The sequence below is a fragment of the Trachypithecus francoisi genome, unplaced genomic scaffold (genome assembly GCF_009764315.1).
Source record: "Trachypithecus francoisi isolate TF-2019V2 unplaced genomic scaffold, Tfra_2.0 Lachesis_group5, whole genome shotgun sequence".
In the NCBI taxonomy this organism is placed as follows: domain Eukaryota; kingdom Metazoa; phylum Chordata; class Mammalia; order Primates; family Cercopithecidae; genus Trachypithecus; species Trachypithecus francoisi.
Genome location: NW_022681470.1, coordinates 77,423,669 through 77,443,889, shown reverse-complemented (window position 1 = coordinate 77,443,889; position 20,221 = coordinate 77,423,669). Strand labels below are relative to the sequence as shown.

At 36.5% G+C, this 20,221-nt stretch overlaps 1 protein-coding gene across 1 annotated transcript in view; it reads left to right on the top strand.

Annotated features, from left to right (window-relative positions):
- Positions 1-20,221, top strand: part of RAB3GAP2 (RAB3 GTPase activating non-catalytic protein subunit 2) — a 120,690-nt gene that overhangs the window by 75,793 nt on the left and 24,676 nt on the right. Inside the window, exons 13-21 of the mRNA XM_033199151.1 lie at positions 529-668; positions 2,604-2,820; positions 3,360-3,503; positions 3,729-3,811; positions 4,105-4,169; positions 8,179-8,269; positions 9,929-10,056; positions 11,095-11,308; positions 11,673-11,770. Of these exons, the coding sequence (XP_033055042.1) occupies positions 529-668; positions 2,604-2,820; positions 3,360-3,503; positions 3,729-3,811; positions 4,105-4,169; positions 8,179-8,269; positions 9,929-10,056; positions 11,095-11,308; positions 11,673-11,770 (1,180 nt within the window). The remainder of the gene's footprint in view (positions 1-528; positions 669-2,603; positions 2,821-3,359; positions 3,504-3,728; positions 3,812-4,104; positions 4,170-8,178; positions 8,270-9,928; positions 10,057-11,094; positions 11,309-11,672; positions 11,771-20,221) is intronic.

Below are 20,221 nucleotides of genomic sequence, written 5' to 3'. Positions count from 1 at the left end.
TTTAGTACCTCTTTACTTTTATTTTACTCACAATTCTAATGAGGTTGATTATAGACCAACAGCAGTTTAGAGATAAGTATTTAGAAAAAGGAAGGTTTTTGCTTCGGGCAGATTGGTATCAGCAGGATGTGATATCTTCCAAAAAAGAGAAAGATTAAGAAGAAGAATTTAAAATAGACAAAAGATGCCTGTGTGGGAGCAAATTCTAAAATTTAGTTGACGGTGAGGACTTTGTTTTCTGTGACATGCCTTTTAATCAAATATAGTTATACTTTATATTCTCTGGAGGAATAGGATTGTGAGTGTCTATTGAAAACCTACATAAGACTGTGGTTTTATTTTATTTCTTTTATGTATTTTATATTACAAATGTCAGTTGTGAAATAAATTAACTATTAATCCAGGCAAAATTCATATTTCTTTATATAAAAATAGATTCAGCTTATTTCATTTATGCATTTCATTTTTCTGTTGTATGTTTCTGAATTGGAATATGATTTGAGCTTTTTATTTTCTTTTAAATATCAGATTTGGACTTCCAGATTCTAGACGCCATGGTGAAAGCATATGTCTGTCTCCATGTAACACACTGGCAGCAGTAACAGATGATTTCGGCAGAGTTATTTTATTGGATGTAGCTAGAGGAATTGCAATACGCATGTGGAAAGGTACTTCTTACAAAAATCCAGAAAAACAGTTAATTCACTTTTTACCCCAATAGTTGAGCAATGTTATCATGCTTCAGCTTCTGGTTGATAACTCTGTTTAATTGTTTATGTTTATATTTTCTTTTTTTGACATGAACTCAGATCAGCAACCACTTGATCCAGTAGTCAGCGGATACATCTTTTAGGTTCGATCATGTTTAACCTTTATCTTATGTACTTTCTTTCAATTCTCACTGTTATTGTAAATTTCTGAGTTCAGTTTCTTGCCCCTGCTACATCTATTCCCCTTCACAAAGCCATTCTTAAGCCAAATGTTCTCCCCAAATCTGTAATGCCAAGTCTTTCAGATTTAAGATAGCAAAACCCATCTTCACTGACTTGACTTTTATATCCATATGCTTGGGTCAATCCACCTGATGTGTCAATAAGTATGTCACTTAAGAGTTTCATTCAGCTATTAGTAACAGACCCGAGTAACAGACCACAGTATCTTCAGGAACCCAGTCTTCCTCCTTGTAGCTTCCCCACTCAAGGTTCTCATAGACAGCCCTCTTACCTGCATTCCGGGAAGGAAGCAGAAAGGAAGAAGGCTTCTCCTGGCAACTGAGTCAATCTACTTTGAAGATATTCCCCCAAAGTCCCTTCAACCATTATCTACATTAGCCAGAACTTAGTGACATGGCCTCATCTAACTATGAGGGAGACTTGAAAATATTTTTTAACTAGGCACATTGTGAATAATATCTCCCTGACTAACGAAGAAGGCATGATTACATTATTTAGAATCATCTGGAATAATAACATGTCAGCATAGACCCCAATTTATGGCGCCATCAGGTCTGTCCTTTAAAAATGTGAGGAATAACGGATTGAGGTCATTAAATTACTCTGGACCAGACTGAAGCCACTATCACCTTCTTGCCAAAGAATTCCTGCAGTGACAGACAGAGACAGTCTTTACCTACTACATGTTTAACTATCTGTAGAAATAGTTTTAGTACTGAAGATATATCATTTCTCCTTGGTGTTTGTCTCCTGAAACAATATCAAAGGTATGTTCTCAGCAAGACTTTTCTAAAATACAGAAGACAAAGCTGTACTGACTGCTCCAAATCCACTATTGCAGTCTTATTCCTTGCATCGTTGCCTGCCTTTCTGCAGCTGGTACAGTCAGTCTTCCTTTCCATTGTGTCCTTGGAAAGAAGGATCAGTTGCCTATGTGGGGGACCACCCTAAAATGGAAAATAGCATCAGCTACTTCTCCCATGCAAGAGCTTCCTCCCATCGCCCTGTAACCCATATTTTCTATCTGCATGTCGCCAAAAGGCTTGGATGGGAAGGGAAGGGAATGACAGCAGGAGGGGTAATCAGGTGGCTTCAATTATATCTATAATATTTTTTCTTATTTTTTGAGGGAGTTTCACTCTTGTTGTCCAGGCTAGAGTTCAGTATCACGATCTCGGCTCACTGCAACCTCCATCTCCCGGGTTCAAGCGATTCTCCTGCCTCAGCCTCCCAAGTAGCTGGGATTACAGGCATGTGCCACCACGCCCAGCTAATTTTTTGTACTTAGCAGAGACAGGGTTTCACCATGTTGGTAAGGCTGGTCTCAAACTCCTGACCTCAGGTTATCCACCCGCCTCAGCTTTCCAGTGCTGGAATTACAGGCGTGAGACACTGTGCTCAGCCAATATTTTCTTTTCAAAGAGAAAAAGTGATCAGAAGTAAATATAGCAAAATAGTAAGATTTGATAAGGCTTGGTGATAAACTGGTTATTATTTATTATCATTTTTTATTTAAGATATTCCATAATAAAAATATACTTTCATAGCTTTTCTTATCCCCCCCCCCACCCCCAGTATTCCAGAGTACTTCAGGTGGCTACTATGGAACCTAGACTGAGTAATTAACTTCCCTTTCCCTCTGTCTCTAAGGGTACCGCGATGCACAAATTGGATGGATTCAAATTGTAGAGGACCTTCATGAAAGAGTACCAGAAAAGGCGGATTTTTCCCCCTTTGGAAATTCTCAGGGTCCAAGTCGAGTAGCTCAATTCCTTGTGATCTATGCACCAAGAAGGGGAATTTTAGAAGTGTGGAGCACACAGCAGGGACCTAGAGTAGGAGCTTTCAATGTGGGGAAGCACTGCAGGTAAGCTGCAAATGCTGGCTTTGTGCTGGTTACAAAATGAAATATAAGAATGCTTTTATTAAAATAAAGCTTTTACTAAAGCTGCTTATTAGATTACAAGTTTGAGAATTACAGTATTCTTTATTGTGGTTTTTCCTGTGAGTGTCTGATATATGCTTAAGTATTTAATAACAAAAAAAAATTGAAAATGCCATGATACACTGCTCAATTAAAGTTAGCTTGTTGCTGATGTTTGTCCCTTACTTATGCTGTGAAGACTCAAAAGGAAAGGTTCCTTCAGCTTGCCCTAGTCGTAAGTGAGGTGAATGCTTTGTTTGCCATTGAAACATGGGCCTGATTGTGTTCATTTAATTTTTTAGAATCTTTCAACAAGGCAGAACTCTGCTAGGTTTACTTATGTATTTGCTATCAGTATTTAGTTGCCTTATTAATGCTCCTAAATTGATAATAATGTTGGGTTTCCTAGCTATAATAAAAGCACCTTTTGGCATTTCTCCTTGTTCTAATGTTTTTACCATATTGGGATGTGATTTCTTTAGGCTGCTGTATCCTGGCTATAAAATAATGGGCTTAAATAATGTTACCAGTCAGAGTTGGCAGCCACAGACTTACCAGATCTGTCTTGTTGATCCAGTATCTGGAAGTGTGAAAACAGTGAACGTTCCCTTCCATTTAGCACTAAGGTAAGGTGTATCCGGTGTTGCTGACTGACGCTCCTCTGCTAACTTTTCCTAGTTCCTAGGTTTGTTGTACTCTCTTTTGTTGTTGCTGTTTTGTTGTTTCCTTTGTCTTTAGACTGATATCCTTAAATAGAAAAAATTTAAAGGAAAAAAAAGTTGGAGTGTGTCAGAATTAGAATGAAAATAATTTCACATTCTGTAATAATTTTGTTATATTTATTGGTTTAGTGATAAGAAGAGTGAACGAGCCAAGGATATGCACCTGGTGAAGAAACTAGCAGCCTTACTGAAAACAAAATCTCCCAGTCTTGGTAGGTATTCTCTCATACAAATAATAAAGCATATTGTTCTATCATCTTTTAAGTCAATAAAATATTCTGAGTGGAGCAATCAAAATGATGCATGGATGAGCTTATTGGAATTGCTCTGTAAGGCTGAAGTGTGCCATCTAGAGGGTGTTATAATTCATAACAAGAAAACATTAATGTGAGAGAACCCAAAAATCTTTTAGACTCAACTGATAGTACAGATATGTTCATTTTCTTTCAGAATAATGTTTCACTGTTATAAAAATTAAAATTTTACTTTAATTTTTTCTTTATAGATTTGGTTGAAACAGAAATAAAGGAATTAATTCTTGATATTAAATACCCTGCAACCAAAAAACAAGTAAGTATATATAGTACACAAAGTTTCCTGCTAGTAGCTATAATACATCCTTCTTAAGAAAATCTTTGTTTTCCTATTTCCCCCAAACATGACAGGCTGAAGTCTTCTTTTCACGTTTTTATTGTTTATCCCTTTCTGTATTTTCATGTGGAAGTTCCTGTTGTCTCTTTTTAAAAAAAAAAAAAAAAAAATTAATATTCATGTCTGTAATCCCAGTACTTTGGGAGGCTGAGGCGGGTGGATCACGAGGTCAGTAGTTCGAGACCAGCTGGTCAACATGGTGAAACCCCATCTCTACTAAAAATACAAAAAAATTAGCTGGGTGTGTTGGCGGGTGCCTGTAATCCCAGCTACTCAGGAGGCTGAGGCAGGAGAATCGTTTGAATCCGGAAGGTGGAGGTTGCAGTGAGCTGAGATCGCACTATTGTACTCCAGCCTGGGCAACAGGGCAAGACTCCGTCTCAAAAAAAAAAAAAAAAAAAAAAAAAAAAAATTAGTATTACCATACATCTGAGTGTGTTTTATATACACACATGTAAACATCCCTACATTATATATATTATGTATATAATATATATGTAATAGTAAATATGTGTGTATGACCACCTACCTTAGGAAATACAATCTTACCAGGAACTCTAAAGAGCCCTGAGTGTCACCCCTCAGTCCCATTCCCTCCTCTCATCCTTAAGGTAACCATAATTTAGAATTTTGTGGTTCTTTCTTTTTCTTTGCTTTATAGTTACATCATTCCTGTGTGACTCCTTTGAAACCTGTTGATGCATTTCCTGCCTTTTCAAACTTTACATAAATGGAGTCATGCCCTATGTCTTTGGTGACTTTAGTTTTTCCTTCAGGATTATGTTTCTGTGTCATTCATATTGGTGTATGTAGCTATAGTTATAATTGATTCATTTACTATGCCATACAAATTCCGCTCACTGACTAGAATTTATTTACACTCCTGTCAGTGAATGGTTAGGTTGTTTCCAGATTTTTGACATTACAAACAATGATGCTGTGCTTATCCATGTACGTATTTCCTCATCACATATGCAAGAGTTTTTCTGGCATTTATACCTAAGAGTGGAATTGCTAGGGTGTGAACTTCTTCAGCTGTACTAGTTGATGGCAAATTGTTTCTCAAAATAGTTGTACTAATTTATATTCCCACTTGTTTTGTATGAGTCCCTGTTACTCCACAGCCTCAGCATTCCATGGTATTGCCAGACCTTTACTTTTTGCCAGGCTTGTGGTTATAGTATGGTCACCATTGGTGATTTCTTTGACTCCCACTCTTCCTATCCAAACCCCTCATAATGCTATTCAAGTCCTAACTCCATAAATTCTTACATAATGCTTTGATCCCCATGGATAACTCTGAACTCCTACTCTACTTTCAATCAAAACTGGATGGTTAATGACTACTTATTTTCTGATTATTTCGTGTATGTTAATCATAGCTCCCCCAACTTTTTTTTCTTTAGGTCTTATAAGCTCCTTCAAGTAGGAACCTTACCAAATACTTGATTTTTATAATTCACAGCATCTAAAATAATGCTACTGTGAAAATGTAAAAAAAACTGTATCACAGGTTTTTTCTTTTCTCTTACACAGTCACTCAACACTTCTGCCACTAGATGTAGGGTTTTTTTTTTTCCCCACACACCAGTGAATTTCTTTGGCAGATTCTCCAGCTAACACCAGCTGGTTATTCTCTAATTCACTTCAATTCTGGCACCATCTACCTGGAGATAGCATGAGATCATCACCACAGGTTAAGCGCTCAGTCTCGCAAGACTTCTACCTGCTTCAGATGCCAGTCACAAGTAGTTGGTCGTCAGCTATATTTCTGACTGACTGGCTATAAATTAGGGTTACTATGACCCCCTCTATGCGGGTGATGAATTTGCTAGACCAGCTCACAGAACTTAGGGAAACATTTTACTTGAACGTTTACCCATTTATTTATAAAGGGTATCACAGAGGATAGAGATGAACAGCCAGGTGGAAGAGATGCATAGAGTAAATCATATGGGAAGGGTTGCAGAGCTTCCATTCCCTCTCCTGGCAAGCCACCATTCAGGAACCTTTACATGTTCAGCTATCCAGAAGCTCTTCCAACTCTTGTCCTCTTGGGTGTTGTTGGAAGCTTCATTATATAAGCATGATTGATTACATCATTCGCCAATGGTGATCAACTCAGTCTTCAGCCCCTCTTGGCTCCCCAGAAGTCAGGAGTTGGGCTAAAAGTTCCAATCCTCAAATACATGGTTGGTTCCACTGGTAACCAACCCCTTATTATGAAGCTTTCCAGGAGCCTGCCATGAGTGGCCTCGTTAGAAAAAAAGATGCTCCTATCACCCAGGAAATTACAGAGGTCTTAGAAGCTCCTCATCGGAAACTGGGGGTCAAAGACCAAATGTTAGAACAAAATGTTCTCCTAGCACCTCTGTCTACAAAGGGATTAAGAGCTCTGACTGATGAACTAGGGCAGAGACCAAACATTGGAACAAAAGAAACTCCTAGCACCCCCATTGTTCAGGAAATTATAGGAACTCTGTGTCAGGTACTGGGGTCATAGACCAATGTGTATATTTCTTATTATTTTATAGCTACATACATGGGAGAATTTAGTGAATAGTGATATGTGGGAGAATTTAGTGCAGAGTGATTCTGTTGCAATCCACTTTTAAAACACTTTTTATTGTGTTATTGTAGAACAGAAAAGCCTTTGTGACTTTTAATTGTGTTTTCCATTCTACTGACAATGCTAATTGGCTCTCATTTTCCTTAGGGCAAAGTCTCCGTTATTAGAGATGACATGATGATGACAAAGTGGGCATCTAGAGAGGTGGTTTGAGAAATCTGTAGTAGAAAGGGTCATAACCCACACAGTTCTTCTCATTTTGATGCCATCTTTCTTCTTATCTTAAATCATAGAACAACAAAATTGGGAAACCAGCATAATGCAAAATGTCTTCTTGATTTTCCTTTTTTTAATGATACTTCTGAATCATGTATGAAGCTGTGAATTTTATAAAAAATGCTAGAAAACCCAATAATAAAAGTTATGTCTTAGAGGACTGACTAAAGGGAGGGAAGAAACCAGTTTAGGCTTTGGGAGACTGAATAATGGGGAAGAAAGTAAGCTAGCTGCTAGCCTGTGTAATCATAGGCAGAACAGGAGCAGGTTATGCTTGTCCTGGGTTCTTGCCTCTTAGAGTCACTTTCTTTATTGCTTCCTGGTAGTTGCTTCATTATAGGCCTGAGCAACATCTTGAGCCACCCTCTAAGCCCATTTCTCCTCCACAAACACACAGAAGTTTTTGTGTTGATTGGATATTTGTCTTACCCTGCATTCTCAGCCTACTTTTTAAACTATTTAATCTCATTAACTAAAACCCAATTTAATGTGCTAATATGAAAGGATAAATATGACCTTTAACTGCTATGTCTGACTCATTGATGTTTCTGATAGTTGCTACTTTAGGCATGAAGAGATATTTTGGGGTTGGTTATGAAGAATCTTAAATATCTATGGGGGTAGGGAGAGGGAGGTAGGGAAGGGTGGGTACTATATCTATCTAGCAGGGCCTGTAGATTCTGCCTGCCATGCACAAATGCGGTTAGTAAGCTATAACTAAGTTATTAGCAGCTTTTGTTATTGACATGACAATAATCTCTGCTTTTCATTTATTCCTAGATAGTTTAGGCATATTCAAACACTTCTTATTGGTAAAGAGCTTTATCTTTGTTTCTGTTTTGATTGGGCTATTCTGTTAAGTAGCAGTTGCCTTCTAGTTGTTCTCTCAGCCTGGATTTTTGTCATTTATATCATATTTGGCATGACATAAAGTTGATCGTATATTACTTAACAGTGCAACTTGAGATTTAAGATATGTACACTAAAACAGAGCTTCTCTTTGAAATTTGGGGTAGTAAGAGTTTAGGCATAAATATAAGATTTAAAAAACAAAATCATTGCCTTATGATATCTTTCTTCTAGGCTTTGGAAAGCATTTTGGCAAGTGAACGTTTACCATTTTCTTGCCTTAGAAACATCACTCAGACTTTAATGGACACTTTAAAAAATCAAGGTAATAGGGTTTGTACTGATTGAAGGTTACGTTCTTAACTCAAATTTTGTAACTGGTTATAGAAAGCTATTGACTTTGTGATACCATCATGTTACTTTAATGTGGAAATAATATATATATATAAGAAATTACAAATCTTATTTATTCCCTATTTAATATATGTAGTTGATCTTCATCTAAGCTGTCTTTGAATGTATTAACTGTTTGTTATTTGGAAGTTGTTTTTAATTGTGAGGAAAGAGGTCAGGATAGAATGATAAGTGGTTATTCTGATATAGCTGTAGAACATTAAAGAAAGCATTGGAATGAAGAAGTTATCTGGTGGTATGGGAAAACAACCAAGCTCTCTCGCTGCCATTGTCTTTTCTTTAGCTTCACAAGAGGAGACAAATTTCTGTAGGGGGGCACATAATGTCATTTTGACCAAGATAATAATAAAACATATTTGTACTTTGTATTAATGTTTTATTAGTGTATCAGTTTCCCATCAGTTTCCCTCATGAACAGAGTTAAGGACTTCCAAAATCACAGACAACAATCAGATTATTTTTTCTAGTCATTTTTTGATGTTCAAAATTTGTCTGTACTATCACATTGTTCTTTAAAATCAGTCAACCCGTCAAAATGGATTGGTCTGAAAAAGGATTACACTTGAAACTGTGGGGTTGTAACACCATATTCCATCCAGCTGAACTAGTAAAAATTCACTTTATTCTGAATTCCTAACATCAGTTAAATTGTAGTGTGCAGTGGACTGGTGTCATCTAGTTGTGACTTTTGTTTGTCATATTAATTATGTAAAACCAACTTTGTGTTTTAATTATGTGTAAGCCAGCTTAAAGTGGCTTAATAAACAAATTATAAGTTGTTCTTTCAGGGCTTCAAACATGCTAATTTTGAGACTCTTTTTCAACCTTTTTTTTTTTAACAGATACTTGAAACTGACATTGGCAAATAGTGAACTCCTTTAGTGTACATCACTTGTCAGAAATAAATACTTCTTTTAAAAAGCATGGTATAGTTATAAAGCCCTCCCACCCCTCAAGACATTAACAAAATCCCAAGATTTATTAAATGAAAAGTTATCTTTCACTGACCTGGTAGTAAACCAAATACCATTGTTGGAGTTCTATAAAATCATCAGTTTCAAGTTCTACATAAAAATAAGATTCCTAAAATCTAATTATTTTGTATGGTCAGTTTTATTAAGGCTATAAGAACTTGAACAATATTCCACGATACTGTATTTCAAATAAGATTTTGGGGGGATTATCAGTGTCTCACTTTTTAAAGAATAAATATTTGTTTTATGTTAGATATAAATATTCATACAGTATATGAATTATGTAGTCAGGGAAAATATTTTCAAAGGTATTTCCAGATAATTTCTTTAAACTTTGAGTATTAGATGAAGATATTTCCACTTTCTTTTTTATTACCCTACTTTTAGATCATCTTATTTTATTTAAAAATTAGACATTTTGTCATGACAGAAAAATTATTTTTGCTTTCAAAATCTGATATAGCTTAAGCATCTCAATATTTAATACATCAGAGCATCAGGGAATTATGTAATATTGAGAGATTTAATGAAAGAAAAGCCTGTTTATGAGTCTGTTAAATATATCTCTTATATATACTTTTCCTTCTGCCGTTTAGAACTTGAATCTGTTGATGAAGGATTGCTACAGTTTTGTGCCAATAAACTAAAATTGCTGCAACTCTATGAGTCGGTCAGTCAACTAAATTCCCTTGATTTTCATTTAGACACACCATTCTCTGATAATGTGAGTAATCCCACATTTTATATTGTATAAAATAATCTATCTGGTTAGTTTTACTTTTTAAAATTGGTAGTAACAAAGTGAAAATTAAGAATTTTTTTAAAGCTTTAAAGTTATATTTTGTTTACCAAGCCCCCTGCTAGCTCTCTGTGCCTTGCTGCTAAATTTATATTATTTATACAAGTGCTGAGATTATAGGCATAAACCACTATGCCCAGCCACAATATGTTTTTGTACATATAGTATATAAAAATAGTTTGAAAGCCTAACAGGTTGTATCCCTGAGAGCCACATACAGGATTTATATGTGGATACAATGAGAATTGTTTTTCTATGTTTTATTTTATAGTGTTTATGCTGCTTAATAATTAAGCATTTAAATTCAAATATTTAGTTTCCTCAGAATGGTAAGAGTTGCATTTGACACTCTTAAATTTTTTTCTGATTATACAGTAAAACATGTTTATTAAATTCTGGCATTTGCCAGGGTATAGTGGCTTGCACCTGTAATCCCAACACTTTGGGAAGCTGAGGTGCGAGGATCACTTGAGCCTAGGAGTTCAAGACCAGCCTGGGCAACATAAAAAACTGTGTCTACAAAAAAAACTTTTTAAATTAGCTGGATGTAGTTGTGCACACTTGTGGTCCCAGCTACTCAGGTGGCTGAGGCAGGAGGATTGCTTGAACCCAAGAAGTCAAGGCTGCTATGAACCATGATCGTGCCAAGGTACTCTAACCTACGTAACAAAGTGAGACCCTGTCTCAAAAAAAAAAAAAAAAATGCTAACATTCTAGAAGATAATAAAGTACCCTCAAGAAATACGCTAAAATGGTACTTTTAGTAGTATGTAGTGTTCAAGATTATAGTTTATTTAAATAAACTCCTACTCATGAAATGTGATTTGTAAGTAAAGTTTTAAGCAGAATACATGATAGCTATTATATTAATTAAAAAGCCAACTTTTGCTTACAGTCTTCAATTTCAGTTCAGATAATGTGGTTGATAGATGTGGAATGTTGTTTTTGTTTTCTATTTTAAAGGACTTGGCTGTGTTACTAAGGCTTGATGAAAAAGAACTGCTTAAGCTCCAGGCATTACTAGAGAAATATAAGCAAGAGAACACCAGGACAAATGTTCGATTTTCTGATGATAAAGATGGTGTGTTGCCTGTAAAAACATTCTTGGAATATTTAGAATATGAAAAGGATGTGCTCAATGTAAAGAAGATAAGTGAAGAGGAATATGTGGCTTTAGGTAGGTAAAATAATACACTGGTCTTTGTATCCCTCTTCTTTTAGAAGAAAACATGGTAGGAACATATAGCATCTCAGGAGATTCTGTTTGTTTTGAAATTTAAATAATGAAAGGATTTAATGTACTGTGTTTTTTGGCCAACAAAAGACACTCTGGTCGACAGGTTCTTTTAATAAGTATAGTAAAGAGATAATATTAGATCATGATTTGCTTTCTGCTTTAATAAATTAAGCAAATTGAACCATTAATTTCTCTTCCTTCATAATGTTTTGTTTCTCTGGAATTCCAGATTGTGATTCAATAAGATTGTTAGTCCAAATGGTAAGTAGTCATTGATTAATGTGCTTTGTTTTTGTTCTACCAGGTAGTTTCTTTTTTTGGAAGTGTTTGCATGGAGAAAGCTCCACTGAGGATATGTGTCACACTTTGGAGTCGGCTGGACTTAGCCCTCAGCTGTTGTTGGTAAGGTTTTTTTGGTTGCTGGATGCTGTTCTTCCTTCTGAATGTCACCCAGAAGTGTCAGTCTTCTTGTTTTTTTTTTTTTTTTTAACTATTGTCTTTTAGGTTATCATAGAATGTCCGTGAAAACTTTCTAAAAATGATCAAAGAAATGTTTAATCACTATATTTAATAGAGTAATATTATTTTATTTTTCTTATACCCTGTAAATTTTTTTTCTTTTTCTTTTACTTTGAGAGAGAAAGAGTCTTGCTCTGTCACCCCGGCTGGAGTACAGTGGTGTGATCGTAGCTCACTGCGGCCCCAACCTCCTGGTCTCAAGCCATCCTCCCATCTCAGCTTTCTGAGTAGCTGAGGCTACAGGTGCATGCCGTTATGCTGGGCAATTTTTTTTTTTTTTACTTTTGTAGAGATGGGGGTCTCACTATGTTGCCCAGGCTGTCTGAAACTCCTGGCTGAAGCAATCCTCCCTGCTTAACCACTCAAAGCTTTTGGATTACAGACAAGAACCACCGTGCCTGGCCAATTTTCTATAAATGTTAAGCATATTCTATAGTTGGCCTAAAATAAGTTTAGAATCTGTATGCACACATCTATATGCATGCATTTACAATAGAATTGGATCATCAGTAAAAAACTGTCATGTTACGATGGAAAAGATCTTAAAAACAAAATAAACTTCCCTTAAAGCAATGTGGAATTGTTATCAAACATTTTCAAACTTTGAATCTATACTATAATGTAATCTCAATTATAACAAATATTAAACAAAAAAATCATCCAAGGAGAAAATACAACACTAGATTTTTGCCCTTTCTGAAAAAATCAAGGAAAGTTACCCCATCTTCCTTGTTCTTCTTTGTTCTTACCTATCCCCTACACATGCCTGCATACACAGTTGTCCCTCAGCACCCATGAAAGATTGGTTCCAGGAGCCTCCCCCTCCAATACCAAAATCCATGGATACAGAAGGTCCTGATATAAAATAGTGTAATAAAAAATTAGCCAGGCATGGTGGCCTGTCCCTGTATTCCCAGCTACTCAGGAGGCTGAGGCATGAGGACCCCTTGAATCAGAGAGGTCAAGGATGCCTGATTGCACCTCTGCACTCCAGCCTGGGTGACAGAGTGAGACCCTGTCTCTAAAAAAACACAAAAGCGGTAATTGCATGTGACCTATGCACATCTCCCGTATACCTGAAATCATGTCTAGATAACTTTTAATACCTTATGCAATGTAAATGCTGTGTAAATTATTGCTAAACGGTATTGAGGGAATAATGGCAAGAAAAAGTCTGTACGTGTTCCGTATAGATGGAACTGTCCATCTTTTTTTTCCGGAATATGTTTGACTCACAGTTGATTAAATCCACAGATGTGGAATGCATGGATACAGAGGGCCAACTGCATACTCTTTCACACACCCCCATTCACATGTTATATTTTGGCCAGGATTTGGGCATCCTACCTCTGTTGACGGTTTAATGTGTTGTGTTTATTTTGTATGTGTCTGGTTTTGGTATCTGGGTAATGCTGGCCTCATAGAATGAGTTTGGAAGTATTCCCTCCTCTTCAGTGTTGTGAAATAGTTTGAGTATAATTGATACTAGTTCTTCTTTGAATGTTTGAAAGAATTCAGCAGGAAATTCATTAGATCTGGGCTTTTCTGTGATGGGAGATTTTTATGACTGCTTCCATCTCATTACTTATTACTGGTTTGTTGAGGTTTTCTGTTTCTCTACGGCTGGTTGGCGTCAAGCGGTTCATAATAGTCTCTAATGATCTGTGTTTCTAATGATATGTTTCTGTGGTATCAATTGTAATGTTTTCTTTTTTGTCTCTGATTTTATTTATTTGAGTCTTTTCTCTTTTTTTCTTAGTCTAACTAAAGGTTTGTTGAATTTGCTTATCTTTTTTAATAAAAAACTTTTTTGTTGATCTTTTGTAATTTTTTTAGTCTCAATTTCATTTATTTCTGCTTGACCTTTTTACTTCTTTTACTAATTTTTAGGTCGGTTCTTTTCTAGTTTCTTGAGGTGCCTTGTTAGATTGTTTATTTGGAGTCTTTTGTTGAGGTGTTTATTGTCTATAGACTTCCCTGTTTTTTTGTTTTTTTTTTTGAGACTCTGTCACCAGACTCGCTCTGTCACCAGGCTGGAGTGCAGTGATGTGATCTCGGCTCACTGCAACTTCCGCCTCCTGGGTTCAAGCAATTCTCCTGCCTCAGCCTCCTGAGTAGCTGGGACTACAGGCATGCACCACCACGCCTAGCTAATTTTTGTATTTTTAGTAGAGATAGGGTTTCACAGTGTTAGCCAGGATGGTCTCAATCTCTTGACCTCGTGATCTGCCTGCCTCAGGCTCCCAAAGTGCTGGGATTACAGGCGTGAGCCACCACGCCTGGCCGACTTCCCTCTTAGCACTCCTTTTGCTGCATCCCATTTTTCTTTTTTTCAAGAAATTTTTTAATTTTATTTTCAGTTGCTTCCTTGCCTCATTGACTGCTCAGGAGCATGTCGTTTAATATCTGTATTTGTGCAGTTTCCAAAGTCCCTCTTGTTACTGATTTCTAGTTTTATTCTGTTGTCAGATAAATACTTCATATGATTTTGACTTTTTAAAATTTGTTGAGAATTGTTTTGTGGCTAACATATGGTCTGTCCTGGAGAATGTTTTATGTGTTGATGAAAAGAATGTGTATTCTGCAGCAGCAAATGAAATGTTCTATAAATGTCTATTAGGTCCATATGGTCTAGTATGTAGTTTAACTCTGATCTTTCTTTGTTGATGTTCTACCTGGAAGATCTATCCATTCCTGAAAGTGAGGTCAAAGACCTCTGTTATTACTGTATTGAAGTCTGTCTCTCCCTTTAGATCTATTAATATTTGCTTTATATATTTGAGTGCTCCATTGTTGGGTGCATATTTACTTACTATTGTTAGATCTGGCTGATTTGACTCTTGACTCTTTTATCACTGTATAATTACCATCTTTGTCTCTTTTTTTTTTTTTTTGAGACAGAGTCTCACTGTCGCCCAGGTGGGAGTGTAGTGTCATGATCTCGGCTCACTGCAACATCTACCTCCCAGGTTCAAGTTATTATCTTGCCTCAGCCTCCCCTTCGTCTCTTTTTATAGTTTTCAACTTAAAATGTATTCTATCTGATATATGTGCAGCTTCTCCTGCTCTTTTTTGGTTTTAATTTTTATGGAATATCTTTTTCCATTCCTTCACTTTCAGTCTACGTTTGGCTTTATAGGTGAAGTGAGTTTCTTGTATGCAGTATACATTCGTATGTTGTTTTTTAATCCATTCAGTCCCTCTGTGTCTTTTTTTAATTATTATTATTCCTGGGCCTAAGCTATTCTCTCATCTCAGCCTTCCAGTCAGCCAGGACTATAGGTGCATACCACTGTGCCCAGCTCACTCTGTGTCTTTTAATTGGAGAATTCAGACCACTTACATTCAGTGTTATTATTGATTGGTAAGGTCTTACTACTGCCATTTTGTTACTTATTTATTAGTTGCTGTGTAACTCCTCTCTTTTTTCTGTCTTTTATGGTTAAGTGATTTCCTCTTATAGTAGTTTCAATTCACTGGTTTTGATTTTAGTGTATCAATTGTAGGCTTTGCACTGTGATTACCATGAGGCTTACAAAAAAAAAATCTAGTTACAACAAGAATTTGATACCAACTTAACTTTGATTGCAAAACAGCAAAACCAACAAACCATAAAAAGAAAACCTATACACATTAACTCTCTTCTCCCCCTATTTTAGCATTTTTGATGTCATTATTTTATGTTATTTATGTTGTCTCTTAACAAATTGTCCTTTTTTTGATAATTTTTTCTTTTAGTCTTCTTACTAAAGATATACGTGGTTTAAACACCATGATTACAATATTAGTACAACAACCACATTAGCATAATTTTCTTTCAGTTTGGAGAACTCCCTTTAGTGTCTAAGAAATCACACATTTCTTACAGGATAGGTCTGATAGCAATACAGTCCCTTAGCTTTCATTTGTCTTGGAAAATCTTTTGTTTCCCTTTTTCATTTTTGAGGAATAACTTTGCCACATACAGTATTTTTAGGTGGCAGTTTTTTTCCTTCAACATTCTGAACATATTGTCCCACTCCCTCTTGGCCTGTAAGGTTTCTGTTGAGAAATCTGCTACCAAGAGTATTGGATCTGTCTTATACGTTATTTGCTTCTATTCTCTTGCTGTTTTCTAAATTCTCTCTTTGTCTTTGACCTTTATGAGTTTGTAAATTAGAGTGTTCTTGTTTGAGTTAACTCGGATTGGTGACCCTTGACCTTCCTGTACCTGTATATTCTACTTTGGAAACTTTTCTGTTATTACTTATTTGAGTAAACTTTCTACTCCTTTGTCTTTCTCAGTTCTCTCTTTAACTCCAATAACCCCAATATTTGCTCTTTTGAGGTTGTTTTATAGATCCTATAGGTCTTGTTCATTCCTTTTCGTTCATTTCACTTCTTTCTTTTCCTCTGGCTATGTATTTTCAAATAGTCTATCAACGAATTCACTGATTCTTTCTTCTGTTTGATCAATACTGCTATTGATGTTCTCTATTGCATTTTTCATTTTATTTATTTTTCAGCTCCAACGTTTCTATTTGATTTTTTTCATTAGTATTTCAGTCTTTTAAAAATTTCTCTGATAAATTTTTGAATAGATTGTGTGTGTTTTCTTAAAGTTTGTTGAGCTTCCTTAAACAGCTATTTTGAATTCTTATGCAAGCACTCTGAGCTGGGACCTCAGCTAAGGAAGGCGAGGACAGCACCACAAGGCTACTTTCCAGCCCACTGCTGAGACCAGTGCTCGCAGGCAGACTAGCCTTTCTGCCAAAACACTAGTGTGAGCAGTTCCTTCGGACCCCATGGCAAATGGTTTGGTGGCAGGATCATGGGCAAACAGGGAAGTAGCCAAGCCCCTTGTGGGGACTGGGCTGTTTCTGGGCTTCAGTCTGGAAGTCAGTTCAGGGGGACAGATCAACCACCTTATTGTGAGAGAATGTAAGTAGGTTACCTTCTATTCTGCCATCTTGGTGGCCTCAAGGTTTCTGTTACTCAAAATCTATCATTTAGACATCATTTGGTTATATGTCAATATACAACATATTTATATATAAGATAATGGTAACATTTTAATATGTGAATTCATAAATATCATATTATGAATAATGTAATGTGGCATTCTTTGTCGTGACTGTTGAAATATCTTCTTTTGCATTTACTAATTATGGAGGTAGTTACCTTTATATACACTAGACTGTCTTCTCCTGTTTTATGTGTTCATATATGTGTTTCTATGTGGTAACTTAATTTATCTCTGTATTCACTTCTTTATTTTTCTTCTTTCATCTTAATATTTCCTGCAGTTTAAAATATCTTTATATTGCTTATAAGTGATTCTAAAATTGTATCATTATATTCTGATAGTTTCTTTGGCATCCTCTATTTTATACTGATATCCTATATACAAACAAAAGCTTGACTGTTTGGAATGTTTAATGTTTATAGAAAACAGGAAAAACACACTCTAGGTGATAAACAGAGATTACCTGGAGGGTGAGAAATAGCAGGAGGTAACCTAGGGAGAAATAAGAAGGAAAGTTAAGCAGAACAGGTTTTTTGTTTGTTTCAGAATTTTGTTACAAGTGATGGTGGGTAGAGAAGAGGTTGGTTGGAGAGAAAAGCAGAATTCATAGTGTGAAGAGAAGTCCAAGGCATGGCATTTAGTTTTTTTGGCTGCCTTAATCTAAAATAACCTTCTGGCTGCCAATTTTGATGAGCATTTTGAAACCTTGTTGTTGATGGGGAAATGAACAAAGCTTTAAGAGGCATTAAATCTATAGGTATGTTTAGAAATCTGGTATACTGGCTGGGCACGGTGGCTCACGCCTGTAATTCCAGCACTTTGGGAGGCCAAGGTGGGCGAATCAGGTCAGGAGTTCTAGACCAGCCTGGCCAACATAGTGAAACCCTTCTCTACTAAAAATACAAAAATTAGCTGGGCACGGTGGCTCGTGCCTGTAATCCAAGCTACTCGGAAGGCTGAGGCAGGAGAACCACTTGAATCTGGGAGGCGGAGGTTGTCGTGAGCCAAGATCGTGCCACTGCACTCCAGCCTGGATCAGAGAGTGAGACTCCATCTCAAAAAAAAGAAAAGAAAAGAAATCTGATGCACTTTAATAATAGGCCCAGATCATACATTTTGTACGTAAAATTTATCAAAGTGAATCTAGTGGCAACTTAACGGTGAGCCTAAATTATAAAATAAATTCTCCCTTCCCCCCATGTTTCTTTTTGATCTGCTTCCCAGTATACATGCACATAAAACAGCGAGACAGAGTTATTTTTGATTGAGTATAGAGTGTCTTTGTTAACTATATAGGCAACCATTTTTTTAGCCTACCTAGTGGTGAAAAGCATCAGGTTATGGAGGTTAAGGGGAAGTCTAGCAGAGAGGAGATTCCCCTGATAAATAAACTAAGGTCATACTGAATTTTGTTGGTTAAACAGGATATTGGGTTGCAAGTGGGAGGAACATGGTGTAATATGATCCCATTGTTGTGACAGTAAATCCCCGTTATCCTCCCTCGAACATACTCTATATGTATCTATACATATAAAGCTGTTAATGGCTTGGAGCATAGTAACCTTTATATAGCCATTAGCATTTATTGTTAACATTGTCATTATTTATGAGCATGGAAGATATATTTGTTTTTTAAAAAAAAGGTTTCTAATGGGTACAAAAAATAGAATGAGTAAGACCTATTTGATAGCACAACAGGGTGACTGTAGACAGTAATAACTGTACATCTTAAAATAGCTTAAAGAATGTAATTGGATTGTGTGCAACTGAGTGGGTAAATGCTTGAGGGGATGGATACCCCATTGTTCACGATATGTTTATTTCATATTGCATTACTTATATCAAAACATATCATGTACCCCATACAAATATACACCTACTTACTATGTACCCACAAAAAGTTTTTTAAAGGTTGTCTCTGTGGGATGAGGTTAAAAGGGAGCTGGTATAAAGAGGCCCTTGGAAGGGAAATTAGACCAAAAAAGGAAAAAAAGTAGAAGGCATTAAAGAGTGTGTGTGTGTGTGTGTGTGTGTGTATATATATATGTGTGGTTTCATATGTGTAAAAATTAAGTGTATGTGTAAATTTATATATACATGTATATATCCTCATACACGTGAACATTTTTAAAGGGGGAGAAAAGAAAATATGCATGTTATTAATAGAATCAGACAGGTTTATTTTCAAATTTTAGTTCTTTTTTTTTTTTTTTTTTGTAAATTGACCTGAGATCTGATAAACATGGATCGAATTTTAGTTCTTTTCTTTTTTTCTTTTTGAAAAGAAAGACTGGAGTGCAGTGGCGCAATCTCAGCTCATTGCAACCTCTGCCTCCTGGGTTCAGGCGATTCTCCTGCCTTAGCCTTCCAAGTAGCTGGGACTACAGGCACCTGCCACCACGCCCAGCTAATTTTTTGTATTTTTAGTAGAGACGGGGTTTCACCATGTTAGCCAGGATGGTCTCGATCTCCTGACCTCATGATCTGCCGCCTCGGCCTCCCAAAGTGCAGGGATTACAGGCGTGTCAGTTTTAGTTCTAACTCATGAACTGGAGTGCTGGACAAGTTAGTTTTCCCATATGAGCTTATTTCATCATTTCTGAAATCTGGATCATCATCCCTGCCACAGAAGTTGTTAGGATAAAATGAGGTGATGTGCATGTCACGTACTTACCACAGCTCCTGGCCCTGAGTCGTCCTCATAAATTCACTTCCTTAATGAGCTGCTTGAACTTCAACTCTTTTTTTTTTTTTTTTTTTTGAGACGGAGTCTCGCTCTGTCGCCCAGGCTGGAGTGCAGTGGCCGGATCTCAGCTCACTGCAAGCTCCGCCTCCCGGGTTTACGCCATTCTCTCGCCTCAGCCTCCCGAGTAGCTGGGACTACAGGCGCCCGCCATCTCGCCCGGCTAATTTTTTGTATTTTTTTAGTAGAGACGGGGTTTCACCGTGTTAGCCAGGATGGTCTCGATCTCCTGACCTCGTGATCCGCCCGTCTCGGCCTCCCAAAGTGCTGGGATTACAGGCTTGAGCCACCGCGCCCGGCCGAACTTCAACTCTTTACCCTCCTTAATTTTTGAAAACTATTTGAAATAATTTGTTTAAACTAACAGTCTTTTAATTTAGAGCTATTTTCACATAAAATTATTGCAGTATTATAATTAATCAAGGCCTTTCAGAGATACCAGTACTAACAGATGTAACACCATTTCATTAAACTTCGTTATCCCAGAATTATCTGTGAACCAATTTTATAAATCTTAAAAATATTTCAGCTTCAAGTAGGTATGCTATGCTGGTTTACAGCTATTTTAAAAGTCACTTATGTTGAC